Source organism: Tasmannia lanceolata, unplaced genomic scaffold, assembly GCF_043159265.1.
Source record: "Tasmannia lanceolata isolate RefF3 unplaced genomic scaffold, GAP_Taslan_0.1 ptg000002l, whole genome shotgun sequence".
NCBI classification, from domain to species: Eukaryota; Viridiplantae; Streptophyta; class Magnoliopsida; order Canellales; family Winteraceae; genus Tasmannia; species Tasmannia lanceolata.
The window spans coordinates 53,741,149-53,756,720 of NW_027518679.1; the positions used below are offsets into that span (position 1 = coordinate 53,741,149).

Below are 15,572 nucleotides of genomic sequence, written 5' to 3' on the forward strand. Positions count from 1 at the left end.
GGACTTATGCCCGTTTTAAATAGAAAAACTAGTGTAAATTTTCCCCAACAGACCTTTGGCATCCCTGAAAAGAACCATGAATTTTTTTTCCATGGAATATTAATCTATCGGGTGGCCAGAGGCGTAGAGAGTGGGAGAGAATTGGGGAGTTGCCTCTGACCAAGTTGCTTGCTTTTTTGGCTTCAACTTCCAAACTCAATTTGCGAAAGTCATGATACAGCTTTTGCGTTCATTACAGTTGGAGTGGAAGTATCATTTTCCCAATGGAAAAAAAAAAAAAAAATGGAGATGCGGGGTATCGATCCCCGTACCTCTCGCATGCTAAGCGAGCGCTCTACCATCTGAGCTACATCCCCTTCCTATGTACTGATAACGAAAATATGTATTTATAGCGAATTACAACCTGTTGATCATCTCAATAGCATCATCTAACCCTCCGATCGATAGAGGTTCTATAATGGTCAATTCCATTGTAGATCAGGGGGTTAGGATCATCCTATGGAGATGATTTACATGGAGCAGCCTGTTTACATTGTGGCCCAACAAATGAACGGTTTGGATAACCCTGTGAAGTGGACTCTACTTCATGTGCACGTCGCATATAAAATCTCATAATTACATATTACAGTTATGTGAAATTATGTAACTAATGGGGGGACGTAAAAACTTGTATTTTTCAAAATATATGGTACGTCCCATTCCATAGGATGATCCAAGCCGTCCATTTGTTCGGCCACAACATAAAAAGGTTGTCCACCAAAAATCATATCTATAGGAATCCTAACCCTCTATCTATGAATGATCCAATCCGTACCGTAATTTTTGAAAATTACGAATTTATAAGGTCACCCATTACATAATGGGTGATTATATTTTCACCCTCTGCATTACTTGCACGCTCCCCTTATAACGTGATTTGACATAAAGTTGCTCACTTTTCACGTCAAATCACGTTATCACTAGAGCATGGGAGTGAAAATATCATCTCCCTACATAATTCCTACTGTTTTATTTTTGTTCATCCCTCTATGGCTCTATGTCGTGTAAAAGAGTAAAAGGGTTAAAAACACTGATTTTAAAACACTTTTCTATTCGTTTGAAAGCTGTGTTTTAATGCTTGCAACAAGATTCGTGTCAATTAAAACGGCTGTTTCGGTTCTAAATGGTATACACCCCCGCCTATTGGTACAGACACCTGGACACCCGTAAAGCTTTTCTAAAAAGGTAAAGATGATTATCCTTGTTTGAGAGGGAGAGAGAGAATTGCAGAAAAACTAACTTAAAAAAATCCGAAATTTCAGGGGCAATTGCCCTTTGTTCAGTGGTTTGGTTCAGTTCGGTTTGGACATATATATATGTTCGGTTCGGTTTGGAGTGTAAACATGTTCGGTTACCGAGCCAAAACCGAACTGTTGCCACGCCTAATCACGAGGAGAGAGCTTCTATCTGTTTAGAAGAATCGAGAAAAACCTTCTTTTTACACCGGAGAGTTTCTCCAATATGGGGAAGGATGCAGATAGCCAATTAGTTGAAATTAATCGGCGCAAAAATCGCCGGGTTTCTAGATAGTTCTCTCCTCGACTTTAAGGAGATTAGGAGATGGTAATATGGATGTATCCAAGGTTTAAAATTTCGGTTTCGGTACCGGTTTCGGACTCTGAAGTTTCAAAATTTCGGCCTGGTACAAAAATCGAAATTATTATTTTATTCAATATTAAATTTCGGCCAAAATTTCGTTTAAATGTTAAATTAATTTTTTTTAAAAAAAAACAGATTTTATGGGTCAAATTCCGGAAAAACCAAAATTTGGACCGAAATTCTGAAATTTCGGCCGAAATAAATGACCATTTCGGTTTTTAGTGGTTTCGGTGTCAGTTGGATTTCGGTCGAAATTTAAAACCATGGATGTATCCATGTGTGAGACAGCATGAGACACATTTTGATAGGGCTCAATGATTTTGATGTGATCATGATCGAGACTGTTTATGAAGAGGGTGTAAGCTTTGGAAATGACATCTAGCCATCCAATTGAAGGGCTTGAATTTCGACCATTTTGAAGTCGTTTTGAACATAGCTCAAGAAGAATTGTTATGATCATCTAATGATAAGAGTTTTTAGGCAATGTCATCTCCACGGTGGGGTTCACCAAATGAACGGTCAGGATCATATTATTTTCTTTGGGTGGGCTCTTTAAAAATCCCTTTGGTCCCACCCTCGTCAAATGATTTTAGTCCGTTGATCAAGCGAGGTCATTTAACATATATTGAAGCTATTGATTTTTGTTAATCTCAATCTTACTATTGGAATCTTCAATTCTCATCAGGCCCGGACCCACTGGGTGCCTTGTGACGGTGCATCAAATCAATAACTGATCACTGGGTCATGGCCATTTTCGTTTATCAAGTTGAGATTGTCTTGTTAGTGGATCTCTTCCGGGATTGGGCCCACAATAGGAAAAATGTGAGACCCACACACATGGTCTTGGTCCCATCTGGAAGGGACATCTAATGCTTGACACTGCAAAAATCAATGGTTTAGCTTTTTCTTGGTGGAACCTCCGATAACCCCACAAAGTCGGGATGAATTAGGGGTTTTGCTTGGCATTTGGGTGCCACAACAGCAAAACCCCTTGTTTGGCTGCCAATATAGCATTGACATCCATGGCGACTCCCAGGAATGTCTCCCGCCTAATAATTGCATGTTTGGTGATGTGTAACCCTTGTCCCCTCCCCTCCCTATCCAAGTCAAATTCCACCTCTTGAATTTCTTGGGAATGATGCTTTTCTCTCTTTGTCTATCTTACCATTCTCTCTTCTTTCTATATTGGTAATGACACCCATATTACTATTCTACAAGGTTGACAACCAAACACTATTATTACTATTCTCCAAGTGTCCGTTTAGTTGCACCACTTGAATGGAAAGAAAAGGAAATGACGTGGCGAATGGAAAAGGAAAAGAAAGAAAAATGATAAGAAAGCAGCAATAGTGTGCATTCAGATGTTAGGAAAAGAAAATAGCCACTCCTCTCTTCTATTTTCTTTCCCCAACCCAAACACATTCACACTCCCCCCCTATCTATTTTCCGAATTCGAACAATAGAACACCCGTTTTTTGAACTTTCCTATGGAAAAGGTGGCATTTTCATTTTCCTTTCCATCCGAAGTGGCACAACTGAATGGACCCCAAGTTAAGTTCCATGCAAATCCAGTGCGTGTCTCGCCCATGATGACTACTTATTTCACTACTCTCTTATTCTATCTCCGGGTCTATGCTGTGCATCCAAACAAAGGGGGATTTGCTAGGCAATTTTGCATTGAAGAACCACCACCTTGGATGAATGAAATAAGACAAAATCTGCTGAAAAGTGAGCCTGTGTGCTGCTCTCATGCAAAATTCAGCCGTGAAATGGCTTTCCACAAAATTGCCTAGCAAATCCCAAATTAGGGTAATGGGCAATTCCATCTTTGGACTCACGCCTACCTTTGGGTTTAACTCAGGAAACGAATAGACCCTGTTCCAATTTTATATGGCAGAATCTGTGTCTCACTCCCTGGTTTAGATACTGACACTCTTCTTTTTATTTGGCGAAAATTACAGTCACACCCCTTCAACTTTCTGACACATTCAACGATAACCCTATAGTTTCAAACTCATCAACTACACTCCCTGACTTTTAAATGTATATAAGGTAGACTCCCTCTTTTGAAACACTGTCAATGCTAATTAAGATCTCGTCTCTAGTCGGTCGACTAGAGAACCTTCTCTAGTCCGCCGACAAAAAACAAAGTGTGCCCACATTGTTTGGATGATCCAAAGCATTCATTTGACGAGCCCTGGCATGGATAGGGTGTGCCCAAAACATCAGCTCTATAGGGTATATTAACCCTTCGATTTGTGGACGGACCGTCAACTAAGGGGGTCTACCTTATACACATTAAAAAGCCACGGGGTGTAATTGATGAGTTTGAAACAACAGGGTTATCGTTGAATGTGTTAAAAAGCTGAGGGGGTGTAAATGTATTTTTCTCTTTTATTCATGTTTGTCTCATTTTTACATAGCTTTTACTGCCGACAATGATGCACTTGTTTTACCAAAGAGAAACAGTTTCCTTTTTTCCGCACTATCCGTCCATTTCGTATTCAAAATTTTGGCCTCAGTCGTAAAGAAACTTTTGTTTAACAAATAAGCATGCTTTGGCCAACTCAATCAACGGCTAACTGGGACCACCACCACCCCCCTTTTGTATTCATTCCTTACAACTCTCCATCATTTCAACTCCCTACCTTTTCCCAGAAAAAGAGGCACTCCATCACTAAACTGAGAGCGTGGAGAAGAATAATCCAGACATTTCCTTACATTGGTGTTTTTGTCATCTTAAATCTTCACAACCAAACCCATTTAAGCAGAGAAGAGGTTGAAGAAGAAGGACCCATGTTCTGAAAGTGGAGGTTTTGTTACTTTTCTTCTGTCTTATCTTTTTCTTCCCAAACAAACCTATTTGAACCCATCAAAAAAAAAAAAACCTATTTGAGAAAGAAATAGCTTGAAGAAAAAGACCCTATTTTTCTAAAGTGGTGTTTTTTTATCCCATCTGTGTTTTTATTTACCAAAGCACAAAAAGCCCATTTAAGCAGAAGTAGTGGAAGAACTCATTTTCTAAAGGTGGAGGTTTTCCTTTCTGACTCCTTTTATTTGATAATTTCTTCACAGAGAAACCAATTTAACGAGAAGATTTTGAATAAGAAGAACAGAATATTGATATTGTGATGACAATGATGTTGGCGCTTTGTGGATGCAAGCATTTCCTTCTTTATCTCACAATGTTCGTAGTCATGGTTTTGGCTGAAAACCATGGTACTTCTCATCTCTTTCCTTTTTTGTTTTAGACCAGCATTAATGAAGCAGTTTCCCATGTTTCTTTTTTGTAATTCTTTGCCTTGTTGGGACTGTATCAGTAATTTGGGCTGCAAATTGCTTACTGATGTTGTTGTTGGGATCCAATGATAACTTTGTTTGTTCGATAGCATGAAATAAATGCAAGGAAGAAGCCTTTTTATTGTGGGGAAATCTTTCGGTTTAGCGGCGGGGGGGGGGGGGGGGGGGGGGGGATTTATGTATGTTAGATTTAAGAGAAGCTGCGATAAATCAATAAACAATCTTGTTGTTCCTTTTCATTTACTTAGTTACTGTGGGCTATATGTTGTTGATGTTTGGTAGTCTATATGAATATCAGCTAATTTACTTTATTTATATGGATTAGCTCTCCACTTTCTAGAAATTCTGACTTTAGGTGTTACAAGGGATGCAAAGAGATTTGCTGTCCACTTTCTAGAAATTCTGACTTTAACAACTAAAGTTATATTGGAGTCCATGTTATTCTTGCTCCAAGATTTCAATGGAAGACGTGAAACATTTAGCTCCCAGGAGATGTGGCAATAAAAGCAGTTTCAAAGAAGTTCCCTTCATAGAATTATCTATAAAAGATTGTCGGAGCCATACTTAGCAGGTTTCAGGATTGAGGGTTGAGGCTTCGATTTTTAAATGCCACAGCGAAATACTCTTGAGTTAATGACAAAAGCAGTGGGTGATGGAGATGAGACATCTATCCTGGGAGTAGAGATGGAGTTTGCATCTTTCGACAAGAAGTATGACATCTCATAGGCATGGTTTTAAATTTCCAATGAAACCGAGATGAAGCAACCCACATGTTTCCATTTTCATCCCCGCCGAAATGATACCAAAACCGAAATGCATATCAAAACCAAAATCGTAAGTTCATTGGTGGTATATTACATCACCATGTGCTACTTGATCATATTTACATTAATAATATGTGAAATGTGGTGTTTGTACTATATATATGTGTGTGCGAATTGCCTGTGAAATGTGGTATGTACTGAATTATCAGACATAAGCGACAGCTCATGTCACTAGGTGTTTGATGTTATTAAACCATTATGGACGATTATCTTACTTGTGGTGATGGTATATGAGATTGTATTTCTGTTTATTCTAGCATTTCCAGAAGTTTTATCATAAAATTAAATCATTTGCATAGTTTTCATACGTTTCTATGGTTTTACAAGATTTCGGCTGAAATTTCCAACCGAAATTTAAAACCTTGCTCATAGAGTCATAGGTATAAAAAACCTTATCCACACATTTAAATTTGAATGTGAAACTGGAAGAAAACTAATCTGAACCAACTTCCCCATTTTATATCTCAACTTCCCTACATTGGTCTTCCTCATGCTTCTCTTTATTACAATATAACAGGTAATGAATACAGTACCATACCGCTGTCAATTGATTTAATTTGTGAGATTGATATATAAAATGTCTTATATAAGAAAAGAAGAGATTGTGCTCCGTAGAACAACATGGGGCATGGGTTGTTTATTATGACATGTCACTATTGTTGTAGCTACTATGAATAAAAGATGATAAATGATGCTACTCTCTAGCCTTATATATGTTAGCCAATGTCATGTAACCAATTGCAATAATTTGTCATTGACAAAGATCCCCCCTTTCCAGGATTGGAGTCATTTTCCAGGATTGGAATCATAGAAAAAGCTTCATGGTAGAAACTGTTTGAAAAATTCTCAGAAATTCAATCAAGATCTGATAAGTATGCTGGTGGCATGTGTACTGTACTTTACGGGCACTCTGTCCTTTTGATATATTTTTCCCATTATGTAGATGTACTTGGAAACATACTCCTTTTTTTTCTGTTTAGTTTATCATATGTAACATTTCCCTTGGAAGGTTTAATCCTAATTTCACTGAATGAGAACTAGCCATTTTCTCTGTCTTCCACTTCCCTTTACATGGCATGAAGGCTAGTGGGTGATCAGGAGTTGGTTATCCTCTGAGTTAATCATTTCTTCGTAGTCACTTTCTTCTATCCTGTCAGTAACTTCATCGTAACTTCCTCTATATTTATCTGAATCACGCGGCCTTTGGCTTACTGGAAAGGTGATTTGGTAAGATTTCCAATTTTTAATAATTTGAAAATATTTTGTCACATTTTGGCTAATAGTTAGGGGAATGTGTAGGTTCCTTTGACTGAACTGATAACCTCATCCTTTTCTATGAATGTATTTGAGGTTAAATACAAAGAATAACAATTTGCAGCTTCATCCTCCTCCCCTCTGAAAGACATCCAAAATTTCAAAAAGAATTTATACTTAATATCATAAATATTTAGATGCCTAGATCTTGGAATTTCATAATTCACTTCTGACCAAAGTTATCTCAATATTGATATTTATCTCTCTATTAGTTTACAGATTATTTATTAGCATCTTATTGATTTATTTTTAAAATCACATATTCTAATCCATGTCCAGTTAGTTATTATTGATACTTTAACTATTCTTGCACTATTTCTTTTGTTTAGATCCTAAAATCTTGTATTATTATCCATGTTTGATTAGACTAATACAATGTAGTGCTGGTTTGGCATAATTTGATAGGTTTTTTTTTTTGAATGTCAGCATAATTTGATAGTTTGAACTCTGAATTAATGAAATTGGAATCAATTATAAAAGAAATTGTAAATTTGATGATGAAAGAGTATCCCCATATTCATATTTTTCAGGATCCTTATGAATAAGCAAATCCTCTCTATCCAATTCTTTTCATAACAGTTTCTTGAAATTTTAAGAACTTGAAGATCCATTGTTTTCTTCTTCTTTTTGTACTCCATACACATGCCCGTACTTTGATTAGTGTGTTAATATTTGTTGAATCTATAGTGGTATTTAGTTTTCCTGTATGGGTTGGTTTTTTTTTTTTCTTATCAAAACTGTCGATCTAGAGTTCAATTGAAACAGAAGCAAACCGAGAAATTAAACAAGAAACACCAATTAAGAACACTAGAGATTTAGGTTCCAAGATTAGCATGAATCCTTCTCTTTCACAATCTCTGTAATTCTTGACGAGATTCCCTCTTTCTTAATCTTTGTAATCCCTGTTACCTTTGTATTCTTCTCAACATTCCAAACAGTTAAGGTAACGCCCGAATTTACTCTAATAAGGTGACTAGAAAAAAAAATTGTAATGAGCTTATGGTTGGAAGTTTTCTCAGAGTAATTCATCAAAAAGTTTTCTCATAGTTCTCTTGTTGTCAACACATGAATGTAAACCCGTTGTAAGTTCCAGTGGATGGACATTAAAGCCCAACCTACCAACCAAATTTTATCTCTGTGGATCTATAATTTCCTGGTGAAGCTGATGGAAAATCAGTCTTTGTTTTGAGCCCTAATTGTGGAGCCGATTCTCAATCTTCCATATATCTTGATCAAGACTCCTAAAATATGGTAGTTTACCATAATAACTATGATGTCATATTCTGTAGCATGCATAATAGTTATCAAAGCACACATTTCCAATTTTATGCTACTCTTATCTTTCAAATTTTTTTTTATGCTACTCTTCCTTGCCTGATCTACATATCATTACATGCTATACAGGAAACCCAGCTAACGAGCTCGTTGATATCATAAATGAGAACAGAACATCCCACAAACTTCCAAAACTGCGTGATAACCCTGGGCTTGGGTGCATGGCCTTGCAGTATATAGACAAATGCAAGGGAAACTGTACTAGCACCAATACAGTAAGCTGTCAGCCTCCAGAAGAAGATATCACTGAGGTCTTTGCTCCAAACTGTGGCGTAGAGCTACCCACGGTCGACATTATATCGGGCCGCATCATTGGATGTCATTCAAAGTATTTCAATCCTGTACAAGCCTTTTCTAATATTCTCGTGCAAGCCAACAAGACGACCCTAGCTATATTACGTGATAAGCAACATACTGAGGTCGGAGTAGGCTTGACAGGAACACACCGGGGGCCATTCTTTTGGTGTGTTTTATTTAGCAGCGGTCAAACTAATTCCACCTTTGTTCTTGAAGGTGGAAGAGGCATCAAGCAGAAGACAGGTTGCTTTAGTGGGACCGATATTCCATGCAGCACTGGGCCCAAGCTTTTAGTCTTACATGGCCTTCCGGTATTGATTTTAGCTTTACTAATCTGTTTCATCAATGCCACTATTACTTATTCTTGAGAGACGAAATATTTTCAAAGAATAATTAAATTTCCTTTATTTTCAAAGAGAAACTGGCATGTATTTTTACAGTAATATTCACAGTGAAGAAGATTTTGATGTCTGACATTCTAACTTATTCATGAGAGACGAAAGATCTGCAAAGAATAATTAGATTTCTTTTATTTTAACTTATTCATGAGAGACGAAAGATCTGTGAAGAATAATTAAATTTCTTTTATTTCCAAAGAATAACTGTCATGTATTTTACAGTAATATGCACAGTGAAGAAGATTTCAATGTGTGACATTCTCAACTTTCAGAAAATGGATACCCACCTGCTCTGCATTCTTAAATTTACTGAAGGCATGCTCAAACCTCTGAAAACTGTTCCACCATAAAAAGAAGACTCTTGGACATGTCAAAATACATCATTTTTTAAAGAATTTTGCTTCACCTTATATGCATGTTCTTCAGTGACAATGGACTCAAACACTCCTTATCCTCCATCCTTGAGGGAGACTGAGGTGGCCCAAACACGCCCCAGAAACGAAGAGTCTCATCCGCCCCAGCCGATACCACAGTCGATCCATCTGGACTCTGCAAGAAAGTCATCATTGGCATGTTAGACATTAAAGTGTCTTTCTTTTTTCCATTATTCTATAAATATGATACGATTATTTTCATTTTCGTGTTTTGTTTCTAGTTCTAAACCTGGGAAAGGTGGAGAATTCTAGATGCATGGCCGGGTAGCTCTCCAATTTTTGACATAGAAGGGTATCTCCATAGGCAGAGCTGGTTTTTTCTGAACCCATGAGCGCTCAAAATCTCCTTCTGATGCCTGTTCCACTCCAATGCACAAACCTGTAGGCACATCACACACAGTAACGAGTAAATCATGACCAAGAACCTCAAAAATATTGTGTTATGTGTGCATGAAGTGTGAGATTATGACAAAATAAAGATACAAAATGTACTTATATCTTGCTTGTATCATCATGTACTGCAAGATACCTATTTATATAGATAACTAAAAGTGGGGGAATTACAGCCAAATTAGATTATTGAAAAAAATATACAAAACCTTGCATTTCATTACAGATATTCTGAAATGCATGTCGAACCCAGCACACTATGTTATATTTTACCTGTGCATTTGTATCTAAACTGTTGAGACATCTCCCTATCTGACAATCCCATATCTTAATGCATCGATCGTTTGTGCCGCCACCAGAAGCCAGTATTTTAGATTGATATGGGCACCAAGCAAGGGCCTTGATTGCTGCATTATGGTCATTAAATCGGTGCAAATATTTGCATGATACCATGCTCCGAGTTTCCCATATGTGAAGGAGGTTGTCATTCCCACCACTAGCCAATAGATTGCCATTCCCCGACCATCTCAGACCGCACACTTCTTCAAAATGCCCTCGTAAACGGGAAACCAAGTGGCTATCCGCTCGCACTAGTACAAAAAATAGAGAAAAGGCAATTACATAACTGTATAATATGCGTGTATTTGTGTGTATGAATGTGTTTACATATATACATATATGTGTGTAAATGTTTTTTGAAGATTAAATAACTTGAATAATACTATGAAAGCTTTTAAGTACCATCATGATTAACAATGGATGCATCTCGGCTTGCTGACGCTAAAAGGTGATCGTTCCATGACAGACTTCCTACTCTGCTGTGATGCCCTTCTAAGTTTCTTACCTGTGGAAAAGAGGTTCAATTACTGTTGGATTGAAGCCTGATAAAAAAATGACACTCCAAAAACAAGAAGTGTGGAACTTCTTATTCAACTGATTATAACTTTTCTAATTACAGTTAAAAGAGAATAAAACCCCACTTGTCCATATCACATATTTCATCTAATTGGAATCCATTAACAGTAAACAAAAATATAAATTCCTGATATTTGAATAATTAGTGCACAAAGCCACCAAAATCTTCCACATAAAAACATGACATTGAATTGCCATTAAGCCAGAGCTGCCTGGTTTGGTTCCTCATCGCCTTCTCGATATCAAGTTATAACATGGAGATGTAATAGTCGGACTTTTCATTAATACTACTGTTAGATTGTTGAGTTGTAAGGTAAATGGGGATAAAAAACAGACGCATTTGGCTTTTCTGTGCTATGATTTATGTTTTAGGAAACTGAAAGCAATTTAAGACGGAGGTAGGTCACTAACCAGATGTGACGTTGTGGCATCCCAAAGCTGAAGTCTGGAGTCTGCTGACCCTATGGCCAGTGTTTTTCCATCACCCGACCAAGCAACGCTCGTCAGATAATTCTCATCGCCGTCTGTTTCCATAAATTTATGAGTCTCTCCACTTCCAGCATTCCACAAATATAAGGTGTAACCCAAAGCAATGGCAAGGATGTTGTTCTTCCCCCAATCCATGAGATTCAGATAATAGTCGTCCACGAGATTTGGGGCGTCCAAAACCCGCAATGGTGACTGAACAAATCAAAAGAACACTTGAGAAATCTTAGATTAACAGTACTCCCAGTTTAATACCCAAAAAAAGAGGGGGCCCACGTGAGGGGGAGTGTTGAAGTATAAAAGATTAAATGACACCAACTCTTGACAGCTTAAGCTTTTGGAGTAACTGGTTGTTTCACCAAAAATAAAAAAATAAAAAAAAATAAATAAAATCATGTGATTATATACTTGAACAAAAAAATGGCATAATGGATTAACCTTGGGCAAGCGTCTCAAAGGCTTGACAGCGTTGGATGTATCTTTCTCCTGCTGCATCATCTCATCCAAAAGACGCAGCCGCCTTCCCTGAGATCTAGGGCTCCCTTTGAAAACAAGTATCTTCAAAGGCTTTCCTTCAGAATCCAAGGTCAGATTCTCCTCCACAATTCTCTTATACTCTTCCTGCCAAACCCCCCAAAAAAATATACATTCATCAAAAAAAAATGAAAAGAAAACAAACAACATCAACCCCATCTTAAAATTCGAAATTGTGAAAGATCAAACTACCTTTGCTGTCAAAATAGCACCCGAATTCGTTACTGCATTGCTGTTTTCCTGAGTATTTCTTCTCAACGAGCATCTAGCGGTATCCAAATTCATCAAACTCCTCGTTGGGATGAATCTATCCCCCTTAAAAATCCAAAGAAACCCAAAAAAAGGGTGATTAAAATCTTTTGCAAACTACCCCAGAAAAAAAAAATCTATCCCCCTTACAAACACAAAGAAATTCAAAAAGGGTGATCAAAACCTTTTGCAAATTACCCAGAAAAGCAACTGTTAGAAAATTAGAATTGGGAAAGATCGTTATATTACCTGTTCGACAAATTGGGTCGAATTGTTGGACAAACGGGACGGGGAATACCAACCCGACATCAGAATTTCTTCTCAATTTGATCGGCAGGCACCGATCACAAAGCGGCCCAAAGAAGATGAAAGAAATGAATGTTGTTTTGCTCTTCTTTTTTTTCTTTCCTTTTTCTTCTTTAGGACCTTATTTACAGTAACAACGGATCTATTAGGGCTTGAAGAGCTCTGAAATCTGATTACCTTTCAGCATATGGGTTTAGAGGCAAAGGAAGAAACTAACGGTAGAGTTCAACGGTCGTTTCTTTTCCCGCCTTCTTGTAGTTTCTTTTTGACAAAGAATTCATTTTCAAAATTACCAAACTAACCCTTGAGCCCTTCTCGGTTTGGAAAGCCAATGGACGCATGTCTTTTAATAAAAAATCAAAAGGGAAAATACCCGGTGCTAGTGTCACACGATTTCTGTAATCTTCGCAGTGCTACTGCCACTTTTTCATGTGCTAGTCGTAGATGAAAACGCCTTGATTGGCGAGTAACTCTAGCAATGGAATTTTCTTTTCACATAGGCCATCTTTGGATTTCAGGAAAAACAATTCTTGTCTAGGAATTTTTTTTCAACTTAATGATTTAGAGGGAATTGATAGAGTTATCGCTTATTTAGAGGATATCATTATTAATTGAAGGTCCCTCTGAACAAATTTACCTTTTTCATTTGTAACAAATTTTGGATTTTTTTTTCTTTTCCAGACATTTTCTGAAAATTCCTACAATCCAAACAGGGCAGGGGGATCCAAGAACTCTAGCTGTGTTTGGATTGTGGGAATCAGAAATCGGAATCGGCGTCCTATTCTGATTTTCTTAGAAACAGAATGGAAAATATGGAATAAAACTTTATTTATAGGAAATCTAACACAGATTTTGGATCGATTTTCCGGCTGACGACAAACTTATCGCTTGACTTACTTTCCTCCGTCGACATATTCTCTAGTTGGACCTTGGCGGCCATTAGTCAGTCACATGTACAAGGTACAAATACCTAAATGGGCCCCGCTTGGGGTAGCATAAATTAGTTTAGATATTTATTAGTTTGGGATTTGCTAGCATCCATCCTCGCATAAGGCATTTCGCAGATGGGCTGTTGCATGTGAGAACAACCACATCATGAATGAAGACAATCTATCGAAAAGTGAGCCGATGTGGCCGCTCTGACATGCAACAGCCCATCCACGAAATGCCTTCTGTGATGGACACTAGAAAATCCCGGGGCCGTCTGAATACGCAGATTTTAGAATCCAGATTTTAGTTTGAAAACAGTATAAAAGAGGGTTCATACTTAAGCTGTTGTATGCTGTCCTGCCAATTTTTATTGGATTTTAAGTAAGAAATCCAGGTTGTAGAAATCTCCCCCGCATCCTGAGATTTCTAAAACCTGGAAGCGTGGGATGAGCTGCTACGCTCTTGCTGACAGAAAGAAGGGCGAGAGATCAGAAAACTACGGCTAGTCCACTTCTTCTCTTTTCTCTCATCTACAATTTTGAAGAAATCCCGGATTCTAAAATCCGCGTATCCAAACAGCCCCTTATAGTTTTTAGATTTGCTCTTTACTTGTTTGGTACAGGTAGGAGTTTCAAAGATGAGGGTTATTAAATTGGTGTTAGAAGTTTTAGAGAGTGCATACGTGTACAGGTACAGTTAATTAACTGCACTCTCTCTATTTTTTGTACTAGTGCAAGAGAGTAGCCACTTTGTATCCCGTTTAAGAGGGCCTTTTGAAGAAGTTTTCGGTCTGAGATGGTCAGGCAATGGCAATCTATTGGCGAGTGGTGGGAACGACAACCTTCTTCACATATGTGAAACTCGGAGCACGGTATAATGCAACTATTTGCACCAGTTTAGTGACCATAATTCAACAATCAAGGCCCTTGCTTGGTGTCGATATCAATCTAAAATACTGGTTTCCGGTTGCGGCAATGTCTCAGCACAGGTAATAAATAACAATGTGTTTTTCAATATTCTAATTTGGCTCTAATTCCCCCTCTTAGTTATCTATATAAGTTGGTATCCTGCAGTACATAATGATACAAGTGAGGTATTTGTATGTTTTGTATATGTATTTTTGTCATAATCTCACACTTCATGCGCACATAACACAATCTTTTTGAGGTTCTTGTTCATGATTTACTCATTCCTACGTGTGGTGTGCCGACAGGTTTGTGCATTAGAGTGGAACAGGCATCAGAAGGAGATTTTTTTCTGAAAAATGACTTGTATTAATTATAAAGACTCAGGTAAGACAAGTTGTCCCCTACTGATTTACATCAATCACATTAAGCTGATTACAGATTAGGATAAAATGACGATACAGACATAGAATCTCTCATCACCCCTTCTTTTGCTAAAGAGTCAGCTGCTTCATTTCCTGATCTCCTTCTATGCTCTATTTGCGGCTTTAACACCAATACCAGATCCAAGATTTCCGCAACCATTTCCTGAAGACACCAAGGCCCTTTCGATTTACCCGATGCCTAGCTAATTACGTTGGCTGAATGTCCTTCTACTATTAGGTGACTCAACGAATGTTCATGGGCCCAACGAAGGCCAAAGAGGAGCGCCCTTACTTCTGCTTCGTTCGCATCGCATTCTCCTATCAGGCCAGAGAAGGTCATCATTGTTGATCCTTTATCATCCCTTACAATTCCTCTAATCCCTGCGCTACCTGGATTGCCGATCGAGCTTCCATCGAAGTTTAGCTTGATCCAGCCCAACGGTGATGGTTTCCATTTAGGTTGAGGTTTAGTTGAGACTACTCTATCCCATAGGATTGACTGCTAGTTTTGCAGAACACCACTTGAAGAGAAAGGAATTTTCTTTTTTGATCTCGCCCAAGAGATGATTTCTACTTTAATTTTCAATACCACCTGATGGGGGTTCATGCTTTCCCCTTCGAAGATGCGTCTATTTCTTTCTCTCCAAATATTCCAAACAATACTAAATGGGGTAGCTTTCCACAACAACCTTCCAATCTCTACAAATGGGCTGCTACTCTAGTGAAGAAGCACCCTTTTAATAGAGCATGGGCTAACCAAGACATTCCAAAAGCTTCAATTGCCTTAACCCAAAGATACGAGGAGAAAGGGCAGTGAAGCATTAAGAGGTCAAAAATTTCTTCAGCTCCCATGCATAAAACACACATATTGGTCATCTGGATTTTCCGCTGT

At 38.0% G+C, this 15,572-nt stretch overlaps 2 protein-coding genes and 1 non-coding gene across 4 annotated transcripts; 1 reads left to right on the forward strand and 2 right to left on the reverse strand.

The window, feature by feature from the left end:
- Nucleotides 1-283: 283 nt before the first annotated feature.
- On the reverse strand, nt 284-356 carry TRNAA-AGC (transfer RNA alanine (anticodon AGC)). Its single transcript has one exon. It is a non-coding gene; the product is annotated as a tRNA-Ala (tRNA).
- Nucleotides 357-4,258: 3,902 nt separating this feature from the next.
- On the forward strand, nt 4,259-9,184 carry LOC143878931 (uncharacterized). Of its 2 annotated transcripts, none has more exons than XM_077381149.1 (3): nt 4,259-4,451; nt 4,714-4,857; nt 8,472-9,184. In XM_077381149.1, exons 2-3 carry the CDS (start codon nt 4,770-4,772, stop codon nt 9,074-9,076), a joined length of 693 nt encoding a protein of 230 aa, XP_077237264.1. In that variant the 5' UTR covers nt 4,259-4,451; nt 4,714-4,769; the 3' UTR covers nt 9,077-9,184. The 2 variants fall into 2 exon arrangements, with proteins under 2 accessions (XP_077237264.1, XP_077237268.1); XM_077381153.1 differs by having other exon boundaries at nt 4,262-4,451; nt 8,481-9,184.
- Nucleotides 9,185-9,296: 112 nt separating this feature from the next.
- LOC143878925 (cell division cycle 20.2, cofactor of APC complex-like) lies at nt 9,297-12,625 on the reverse strand. Its single transcript, XM_077381143.1, has 8 exons — nt 12,364-12,625; nt 12,058-12,180; nt 11,770-11,952; nt 11,257-11,526; nt 10,672-10,774; nt 10,204-10,520; nt 9,770-9,919; nt 9,297-9,655 (listed from the first exon to the last, which is right to left on the reverse strand). Exons 1-8 carry the CDS (start codon nt 12,421-12,423, stop codon nt 9,509-9,511), a joined length of 1,353 nt encoding a protein of 450 aa, XP_077237258.1. The 5' UTR covers nt 12,424-12,625; the 3' UTR covers nt 9,297-9,508.
- Between the last annotated feature and the right edge of the window lie 2,947 nt (nt 12,626-15,572).

Coding starts and splice junctions, on each gene's coding strand:
- LOC143878925 (XM_077381143.1), bottom strand. CDS start 12,423: ATGTCGGGTTGGTATTCCCCGTCCCGTTTGTCCAACAATTCGACCCAA. Junction 11,953..12,057: donor GTGCTATTTTGACAGCAAAG/GTAGTTTGATCT, acceptor GGGGTTTGGCAG/GAAGAGTATAAGAGAATTGT. Junction 9,920..10,203: donor GTTTAGATACAAATGCACAG/GTAAAATATAAC, acceptor ATGTGCCTACAG/GTTTGTGCATTGGAGTGGAA.
- LOC143878931 (XM_077381149.1), top strand. CDS start 4,770: ATGACAATGATGTTGGCGCTTTGTGGATGCAAGCATTTCCTTCTTTAT. Junction 4,858..8,471: donor GGTTTTGGCTGAAAACCATG/GTACTTCTCATC, acceptor ATATCATTACAT/GCTATACAGGAAACCCAGCT.